At 38.9% G+C, this 10,718-nt stretch overlaps 1 protein-coding gene across 1 annotated transcript; it reads left to right on the forward strand.

Annotated features, from left to right (window-relative positions):
* The first annotated feature begins 1,501 nt into the window (after positions 1 to 1,501).
* On the forward strand, positions 1,502 to 2,864 carry LOC133739196 (transcription factor MYB1-like). The gene is made up of 3 exons (XM_062166932.1): positions 1,502 to 1,750; positions 1,927 to 2,056; positions 2,230 to 2,864. Exons 1-3 carry the CDS (start codon positions 1,618 to 1,620, stop codon positions 2,792 to 2,794), a joined length of 828 nt encoding a protein of 275 aa, XP_062022916.1. The 5' UTR covers positions 1,502 to 1,617; the 3' UTR covers positions 2,795 to 2,864.
* Positions 2,865 to 10,718: the final 7,854 nt, after the last annotated feature.

Genomic DNA, 10,718 nt, shown 5'->3' on the forward strand with positions numbered 1-10,718 from the left:
TAGTATTTTGTGTAGTTTCAGTTGTTGTATAATAACTAAAAGAAAAAACATAGCTTCTAATATTTCCCTACATGAATGAAATAAGAAACTTAATAGATCATGTATCCATATTGTGTATATTATTATATGGTCGGATACACCAAATAACATGATTATCATTCGGTAATCATTGGTACTATATGAGCTACTACTACAACCAAGTTCTGAAAATTTCATAATATTATATAAATGTTTAATTTTAAATAGGTATCAATCAATCCTGCATCATACTTAGACTATATTTTTAATTATTTTCAAGTAAAATTTTTAATAATTTTCTCATAGAAATTCTTCTATGCACCGGCGGGGGCAAATGACCTAACACTTAATAAGTAATCTTAGTTATTGATATTTATAGTCAACATTTTTTTTAATAACCATAAAATGTATTCATGTGGGTGCAAGTGTAAGTCGGTGTTCTAGATCCTCCCCCATTTTCTTACCGGTAGTTTAGTCATCCATCGACAGCAACAAAACTTGACAATCTTCTAGTTAAGAAATCAAAATTGATGATGGCTTTTCATTTTTTTGACAAAAAAATTGATGATAGTTTGATAGAGACAAGCTAGTGTACTGGTGGGTATGAGATACCCTCATTTACAACTATTTGAACAAAAATTTACAAGTATTTGAACCAAAATTACAACTTTGAGAACAAAAGTTACCATATTCATTTACATTATTTACATATAGTTAAACAAAAATCACAACATTGACAACGAATTTGTTCAAAAGCTTGTAAAAATGTCGTAAGAGGTGTAATTACCATTATTAGAACTAAGATTACAACATTGACAACAAATTTGTTCAAAAACTTGTAAAATGTCGTAAGAGGTGTAATTACCATTATTAGAACTAAGATTACACAAAGTATGACTCAAATTACAACTTTGACAACAAAATTTGTTCTCACTTTTGTAAATGTGGGTATGAGATACCCACCGGTACACTAGAATTTCCCTAGTTTGATATACAAGTTTTGATGGACGGTGTTCTGCAGTATGTGTCGGAGAAAGAGTAGTATTCAGAAAGTAGTATAGATGTACGTGGCCAGGAATGGGGTGGGTATATATTAAATCTCTGAAAACGATACCTCTTGGAATTCATTAATTTCTTCTGGACCACCAAGCCAGTAACATGATTGCTAGTTGCACCAAAATCGTCCCCTAGCCTCCAAAACCTACTTACAGCAATTCGAAATTACTTATGGCTAGCTTCCTGAACTGTAGAAGTAAGTGGGCATTACATATTTACATTTACAGAGAGAGAGAGAGAGAGAGAGTTAACCAACGACCTTCCAATTGAACTCATGTCATCCATATATCACAGTGCTAATATTATAATTCCTCAGCCAAAAAAAAGAAAAGACTGTTCATTATTGCAACCACACAATATGAAGAAAATTAGCTGGCTATATATTCCTATATATAAAAAAGCACCTATATATACATATATATAATAGTCGCTTAACTACTCCCCAACATACTCACCACAGAGAGATCAGAGAGAGAGAGAGTGAGATCACGGAGAGAAGCCGACAAATCAGATAATCAGAGAGAGGAAGAGAGTGGTCGAGAAATGGGAAGAAGCTCTCGCTTCGAAAAGGAGGGAATGAAGAAAGGAGCGTGGACCGCCCGAGAAGACCAGATTCTGATGGACTACGTCAAAAAGCACGGTGAAGGCAAATGGGGAAAAATTTCAAAAGAAACAGGCAAGTTTTTTTTTTTTTTTTTTGGTGCAGAATCTTAGTAAGTGCTTTAATTTGATTCTTCCATTTTCCTCAACTAATAAGTTTAATGTGCATGCATGCATGCATGCATGTCAGAATTAGAGATGAATATTAGTGCTTGAGTATCGATGGATTCTATTGTGAGTGGTTTTCTGCAGGCCTGAAAAGATGTGGGAAGAGTGTGAGACTTAGATGGTTGAATTATTTGAGGCCTGATATTAAGAGAGGCAACATTGCAGATGATGAAGAGGAGCTCATCATCAGGCTCCACAGACTTTTGGGCAACAGGTGGAACTCAATACTCCCCTCCTCTTACCTACACACATTTATTATTATCAGTTTATATTTTCCTTATAATTAATAATCTACATCGTCATTTTTGTTCAGTTAATCGTACTTAAATATAATTATAGACTTATAGTGATTGACTTTGAGATAAAGAACTTGCTGTGTATATATAGATGGTCATTGATAGCCGGAAGAATACCTGGCCGAACTGACAATGAGATTAAAAACTACTGGAATTCCACTCTAAGGAGGAAGCTACAGCAAGAAAATCACTTAAATGAGATCAAGGAGAACTCCTCATCCCCCAGCGGCAGCGGCGCCGCCGAGGACGACCCACATTCGACCAAAAATAATGGAGGGGTTGGAGGAGGGATGGTCAAACCAACAAGCTCTTACTGCTTCACCAATCACAATGTTAAGAAAGAAGATCTTCAGCGTTATCATCTTGAAAGTACCACCACTACTACTACTACCAATAAAACAACATTTTTCTCCGGTGCCACCGTTGAAGCCGAAGCAAACAAGAATGATATAGAGCTAGCTGGAGACGACTTGTGCAATGATGTGACGTGGAATGATTTCATAATGGATCTAAATGAAGGTCAGTTAGACATATCTGAATTTCTCCAAACAGACTTTTCAAAGCTTTGTGAATCGGAGAGTCCCATGAAGGTAGAAGTTGGAGGTTGCAGCACCAATCATGAGCTGCCAAATAATTGGGCAGGCGGCCGCAGCTAGGTCCCCGCCCCCGAGAGTTGTCTTCCTAATGGTTCGAAATTGTTCTTCATCTATTAGTTTCGGTCTTAATAATTCATATATAACTATATAAGGCATGTCAGTGATGTCTCAATATATGTCATTTGACTAATAAAACGGTCAACAAATTAGTAGCTAATTCTCTGGCTAGGAAAAAAAAAATAGTAGCTATATATATATATATATATATATATATAGTATTTGCAATACGCAACAGTCCCAACTCATGAGTTAATTGCAACTTGCTAATATGTCATGCATTCTATTTGCCTCTGAGAAAGAGATGCAAGAGCTTTCTTGAGGAAATCCGTGAAACAAACGAAGAAAATAAGACACAAATGTATAATGAAATAGCAAAAGGAAAAGGAAAGATGCAAGAACATTACTGCTCTTATAAAGAAACCAAATCAAGAACAAGAGAGGGCCAAAACCATATGTCATGGCTTTACAATTGAGTAGTAGCAAAAGATCGGACGACATCGGACGACCCAATTTGCCAACATCTTCGAGATGCAAGACAATACATTTAGGTAACTCTTTTTCAAGAATTACATTTTGCAAGCACCGATCATCATGACGTGCCAAATAATTAGTCCACCGATTGGACAATTGTTTTTTTTTTAAAAAAAAAAACTTTAGCTTACCACACTCTTACATATGTAAGTAAGAATCGAACATTCGAACCCATGATCTTTACAATGTTAGAATTAAAACTTACCAACAGATCACAGCGTGATTACCAACAAGTCAAAGCTCACTGATTGGACTCTGATCCTTCTGTTAATGACTTAATCATGCATGTCAGTAATGTTGCTAATTCGAATTAAAAGTTTTCATGCATGAAATTGTCTGAAATGGACTTCAATTTTCCTCTTCATTTCATTCTGTTTTCTCCCCATCGAAACAAAAATTGTGATGAGAAAATGAAAATAATAATAATAAGAGACATAGGCACAGTAGAAAAGAATACTTTGATTTAGGGTTTTCAATAATGTTTTCTATTCATCCCACAAAGGGGTATATATACAAGGACAAGAGGAGTAGTCTAACCCTAATAGGAAACAATCATTCCTATAATTACATGATAACCTAAATAAATAAGAATCATAATTACATAAGATTTACAGCTATTCTCCACTCCCCCTCAAGTTGGTGCATAGATATCTATCATGCCCAACTTGTCAACTGAGCTGTCGAATATCTTCCTGGACACTCCTTTAGTAAGAACATCAGCTAACTGCTCTTCTGAGTTTACAAATGGAAAACGAATAACCTTTCTGTCAAGATTTTCTTTAATAAAATGACGGTCAACCTCCACATGCTTTGTCCTATCATGCTGAACTGGATTATGTGCAATCTCAATTGCAGCTTTATTATCACAATGCAAATCCATAGGTTGTTTAAGCTTGTAACCTAGATCTTTCAGGACATTACGAATCCATAACATTTCACAGACTCCATGTGCCATACCTCGAAATTCAGCTTCTGCACTTGATCTGGCCACAACTTTCTGTTTCTTGCTACGCCAAGTGACAAGGTTCCCTCCTACAAAAGTGAAGTACCCAGATGTAGAACGCCTGTCAGTTTTATCACCAGCCCAATCTGCATCTGTGTATCCCCCAACTTCCAATTCATCCTTTTTCTCAAACAGTAATCCTTTACCTGGCGCCATCTTCAAATACCTCAAAATCCGAAAAACTGCATCCATATGTTCTTCACTAGGACAATGCATAAACTGACTGACAACACTCACAGCATAAGCAATATCAGGTCTAGTATGTGAAAGATAAATCAACCTTCCTACAAGACGTTGATACCTTCCTTTATCAGTTGGAATTTGATCAGGATAAATGGCAAGTCTGTGATTCATCTCAATGGGTGTCTCAATTGGACTGCAGTCCAACATCCCCGTTTCAGTAAGTAAGTCAAGAACATACTTCCTCTGTGACAGTGAAATTCCCTTCTTAGACCTCGCAACTTCAATACCCAGAAAATACTTCAGTTGCCCCAGATCCTTCATTTCAAACTCCTTTGACAGATACTTTTGTAACTCATTCATCTCTTTCGGATTATCCCCTGTAACAATCATGTCATCAACATACACAATAAGAGCTGTAATCTTACCATTCTTGCGCTTGATAAACAAGGTATGGTCAAAATTGCTCTGTCTGTACCCAAAGGCTCTCATGGACTTTGAAAATCTCCCAAACCAGGCTCTTGGAGATTGCTTCAGGCCATACAAAAACTTCTTCAATTTACACACCTTGCCAACTTCACTTGGGTAATTCTTAACACCTGGGGGCACATCCATGTACACTTCTTCCTCCAAATTCCCATTAAGAAACGCATTCTTTACATCAAACTGGTGCAAGGGCCAATCTTTGTTTGCTGCAAGTGAGATTAGAATCCGAACAGTATTGATCTTTGCCACATGTGCAAAAGTCTCCTCATAATCAATCCCATAACGTTGTGTGTATCCTTTGGCAACCAACCTCGCCTTGTATCTATTAATAGTTCCATCTGCATTAAGCTTCACAGTAAATACCCAACGACACCCTACAGTCTTCTTTCCAACCGGCATAGGTACTAGCTCCCATGTTGCATTCTTTTGAAGAGATTCCAATTCTTCATTCATCGCCTTTGTCCATTTTGGATCCGTCAATGCATCCTGCACGTTACTAGGAATAGATACAGTAGATAATTGATCAATAACAAGTGCATGTGACCCAGAAATCCTATGGTTAGACATAAAATTAGCTATAGGGTATTTAGCTTTGGCTTTGATATCTGGTTCATATTGTTTCTTAGGAATTCCCTTGGTAACCCTTTGTGATTTCCTAGGTTCGACACTTTCTAACCCAGAAGATTCATTAAAGTTTAGGGGTACCTGAGGAGGATCATTCTGACCGGGATCTTCAGTTGGTGATGCAGAAGGGGGAATATCTTGTGTGTGAGCTTCAGATACGTCTTGATTTTGATTCAAACTATCCAGAAAAGTCATCTCTTCTGTCTCGGAATTCACAACACTCTGTTCGACAGTTACATTTTTTGTTTCGGAATTCACAACACTCTGTTCGGCAGTCGCATTTTCTGTTTCGGAATTCGCAACACTTCGTTCGGCAGTCGCATTGTCTATTTCGGAATTCACAATGCTCTGTTCGGCAACTGCATTTTCTGTTTCCAAATTTCTACCCTCAAATGTATCCTCCAAATTTTCCAAGTCTTCAAAGACATCAAAATCAATAATAGAAGGAGGATTCCCTTCACAACCTCTCTCCCCCTGAAGGGAAGACTGAGAAGCTCCCCCTGAGTAATAAGGCTCGGATTCACGAAAAGCAACATCAAGAGAGACATGTAAAGTGCCAGTAAGGGGATCATAACATCGATAACCCTTCTGGAAGTCAGCATAACCAACAAAGATACACTTACGGGCACGGGGATCAAGCTTGCTGCGTTGAGGCTTGGGAATATGAACATAGGTTGTGCACCCAAACACTCGGGGTTCCAAATTAGGCATAGAATGGATGGTCAAAAGTGTATGAAGCTTCTGATGAGGATTCTGAAACTCAATCACCCGTGAAGGAGTACGGTTGATAAGATATGCTGCTGATTTTACTGCTTCTCCCCAATAGGACCGAGGTACATTCATGCCAAATAAGGAAGCACGAACAACTTCCATCAACTGCCTGTTCTTCCGTTCTGCTAAACCATTTTGTTGAGGAGTATAAGAATTGGAGGTTTGATGACGAATTCCATGTGACCGGCAAAACTCAATCATAGGGCCATTCACAAACTCTCCACCATTGTCAGACTGAAACACTCTGATGGATTGTTGATACTGAGTTGCCACCATTTTGTGAAATTCGGTAAACATTCCAAATACATCACTCTTATTCTTCAGTAATGACACACATGTCATGCGAGTGCAATCATCAATAAACGTTACAAAATACCGAGCTCCAGAAAGAGAAGGAATCTTTGCAGGACCCCAGACATCAGAGTGAATTTTCATAAAAGGAACAGGACTTTTATTAAGACTTGGTGAATATGAAATACGGTGGCTCTTGGCCAGTTCACAAATGTCACAATGGAAATCCAAATCACTGACAACCGAAAACAAATGAGGTTGCAGCTTCTTAAGATAACTAAAAGATAGATGACCTAAACGGCGATGCCATAACCATACTGCTTCCTTTGCATTCTCTACCCCATTAATCTGATTAGCTTGCCCCAAAAGATGCTTCTGGTTTTCTCCAGTCTCTGTCAGATCCAGGTAGTATAATTTTCCCCTTCTAACTCCATAACCAAGAATCCGCCGAGTCAGAATGTCCTGAAACACACAGAAAGATGGATAGAAGGTCACAATACATGCAAGTGCTAAAATAATCTGACCAACAGATAGGAGATTATAAGCTAGTGAGGGAACAACAATGACAGATTCAAGGGTTAAGGTATCAGATACAACAATAGAACCTTCTCCGGTGACCGGAGTTGGAGTACCATCAGCAGTAGAGACAATATTTTGAGAGGAACGTCTAAGGTTTTTCACAAGACTAGGGTCATTGGTCATATGATCAGATGCACCTGTATCAATTATCCATGTATTATTCAAAGTAGTCTTACCCTTCATACCTGACTGCGCTACATTAGCGGAGGCATTGTCGAGATGCTCTTCCTCTGTAGTAGCAATAGCCGCCTTGCCCGGATTCTTTCGCGGTTTCCTGGTTAAGTCCCACCAATCAGGGTAGCCAATCACTTCATAGCACCGCTCCTTGGTATGACCTACTTCCCCACAGACAACACATTTTTTGTTTGCGTATGGGTTTGGTTTGTCATGAGGTCGGCGTGGAGAAGGACCTGAGAAGCCTGGAGGAGGACCTGGTCGGCGTTGAACGGCCATAACAGAAGATTCGGTAGGTACCGAACGCCCCATAGCTTGTTTCTCTGATTGCACCTTGCGAATGTAAGCATAGCTCTGCTCCAAGGAGAATTTAGGCTCCTTGCGTAGGATTTCTCCACGCACCTGATCATACTCTGGGTCAAGTCCACTCAAAAACAAATGAACACGCATCCGGGACATTGCTGAAGTTTCTTGAACGACAGCTGCAACATTATCATGTTGAGAGGCCACCCTTTGATCAATCTCCTGGAACATTGCCACTAACTCATTGTAGTAGGTCGGAATGGGCCTTCCATTCTGCTTTGCTGCAAAACACTTTTTATTCAACTCAAAGATTCGGGTTTCATCAGAATCATCATAAAAGGTTTTCTCTACAGCTTCCCAAATATATTTCGCAGTAGGAAGACGAATATACCGGTTCATGAGAGAGGATTCCATGGAGTCAATTAGCCAACTTTTCACCTTTTCATTGTCCGTGGCCCAAGCTTCATACTCTGCAGAATTCATGGCGGGTTCAGCCTTTACTCCGGTCAGATAACCAACCTTTCCTCGTGCTCCAATGCGCATTTGCATAAGAGGAGCCCATATGGTGTAGTTGGATTCATTCAAGACAACACTTGTGGGGAAAGCAGAGTTGTCTTGTTGGGTGGTGTAGTGGTGATGGATGATCGGTGAGGATGACACCATTGTCTTCTCGGGATTTGACTGTTCGCCTTCAATTGCAGGTCCGGCCATTGAGGAATTTGGGTTTTTTTTTTTTTTTTTCAGGTTTGGTTTTTCTAGGGTTTCAAAAAATTCAGGGATGGCTTGATTTTAATGGTGGTGGTACGCAGCGGTTTGTGGTGTGCTTTGGGATTCAGGATTCAGGATTCAAAGGATGCAGGCAAGTTCAAAGGATTGAACCTGCTCTGATACCAAGTAGAAAAGAATACTTTGATTTAGGGTTTTCAATAATGTTTTCTATTCATCCCACAAAGGGGTATATATACAAGGACAAGAGGAGTAGTCTAACCCTAATAGGAAACAATCATTCCTATAATTACATGATAACCTAAATAAATAAGAATCATAATTACATAAGATTTACAGCTATTCTACATTTCTATCCCAAGTTCGATTCCCCTACCTGAATCTAAAATATATACCTCTTATTAGACCCAGGATATTGAAGTTAAGGTTAATTGAATAACTGGTCAAAACAAACACTCACTTTTTGGTTATATTCACTCTCTATAGCAAGCAACATTGATCTCAGATTAGCCCATGCATTTGTTTTTCTCTTTTTCTTCTAATTTGTTGGGTATCTGTCAGTTTAAGAGTAGAAAATGACACTGTCTTTCCAAATGTTATTATTGACAAAATCTTATGGTATTTAAAAAGCCACCGACTCACCAAAAAGTTATTCTTTGCCAAAAGCTAATGTAGATCTTGCGGTAACCAACTCTACCTCTATTTTCCATGAAAGATTAGTGAAGTAGTATATAATTGACTAGAGTAAAGAAAATGCAAATTAGCAAAGTATGGAAATTATACAAGAATTTCACCAAATTCTTTCATAGAACATCTAGAATCCTAGATATAGAGAAAAGAATGAGAGTCGAGAGTCTCTCCTCGACAAACCCTAGTGCCGCTCCCTTGGTGCGGCTTCCAGGGAGGCCTTTGCTGCCTCCATATACTCGTTGATTGCACCAAGCTGTTAATCGGCCCTTTCCTCGTTTCAGGGAAGGGTGGATTGTATGCTGTTTGGATTGGCTCAGCTTTCGGCGGGGATGGTTCCTTGGTTGGGGGAGGAGACCCGAGATCGGGTTCGAGTGGCGTCTCCCTTCTTATAGGGATTGGAAGATCTTCGATGGAGGCACAAGAATTGTAGCAGAGTCATTGCTGAATGGAGCTAAAGCCTTGCTTTGGTGGAAGGTCATGATATTGTGGCTGTTGTGGGTGCAGATCGACGACGGCGACGGGATTGGTCAAGCACTGAGTCTGGGTGCCTTGTTCTTGGGTGTCCAGATCAGTGTGATGTGGTACTCACGAGATCTCTAGAAGATCTAGGTTAGGGACCCAGGAAATAATGATCTGCCCTTCTGTTTTGCCGGATTTTGGTGGTGTTCCGCCACTGGGAGAGTAGTCTCCGGTCATATTCAAAGGCGAGGAGGAGAGGATCGAGCTTGGGTTGTTTGGGCCTTAGTTCGAATGTGGTGGTTTACTCAAGTGCAGGCTCAGGACAGTCGACTGGTGACTTGGACTTGTTTTCAACAAACCATATCTCGTGACCTGTTGGATCTTACATTTGTGGGAGGCTTTTTGCAATCTACTAGTATTTTCATACACCAATTGAGGTCTCTAGGCGAACTTACTTGTTGTTCAATTGTTTCAAGTCATGTATCTTCCACTAGGTTGCGATTTTCTCTTGTTTGTCGCTTGTCTAATTATGCGCATTTGTTTACAATGAGGGTTACTTGTCATTTGTTCGGCGTTTGTGCCATCTAGAACTTTTGTTATGAGACAACTTATGATGTACGTGCCTTCTAGCCATAGATAATTAATGAAGTTATCTATTTCTAAAAAAAAAAAAAGCAAAGTATGGGAATTAACCCGAGTAATAAGGAAATAAGAGATATTGATTAACTAAGACTAGACCACATATTATGAGCGATGGACAAAACTAGTTACCAATCGCTTGACACACTTTACTAGTCTTTCTTATATTGATGAAATTTGGTTAGATAAGATACATTCTATTATTTAGAATGTTCTCTTTGAGAATGTTTATAATTATACTTGAGGTTCAAACTTACATCAAGTCCCTTTCACTTTTCAAAAACAAAAGAAATAAATATAATAAAAAAAAGACTAGAGTCCTATACTACGTTCGGATTTTGATCTCAAATACCACAAAACATCAAACAATTAACATTAACAAGTCTGTTGGACTTGGATCTAAAACGCACTAATTTAGGATCCCTCACAACTCGCATGCTAGAAGAAGAATTTGCAATTTCCTAGCTC

Source organism: Rosa rugosa, chromosome 3, assembly GCF_958449725.1.
Source record: "Rosa rugosa chromosome 3, drRosRugo1.1, whole genome shotgun sequence".
Classification (NCBI taxonomy): Eukaryota; Viridiplantae; Streptophyta; class Magnoliopsida; order Rosales; family Rosaceae; genus Rosa; species Rosa rugosa.

Bases quoted from the DNA above. Each gene is read 5' to 3' on its own strand.
- LOC133739196 (XM_062166932.1), top strand. From the start codon at position 1,618: ATGGGAAGAAGCTCTCGCTTCGAAAAGGAGGGAATGAAGAAAGGAGCG. The intron at 1,751-1,926 runs GCAAGTTTTTTT...GGTTTTCTGCAG, and splicing joins AAAAATTTCAAAAGAAACAG to GCCTGAAAAGATGTGGGAAG. The intron at 2,057-2,229 runs GTGGAACTCAAT...GTGTATATATAG, and splicing joins CACAGACTTTTGGGCAACAG to ATGGTCATTGATAGCCGGAA.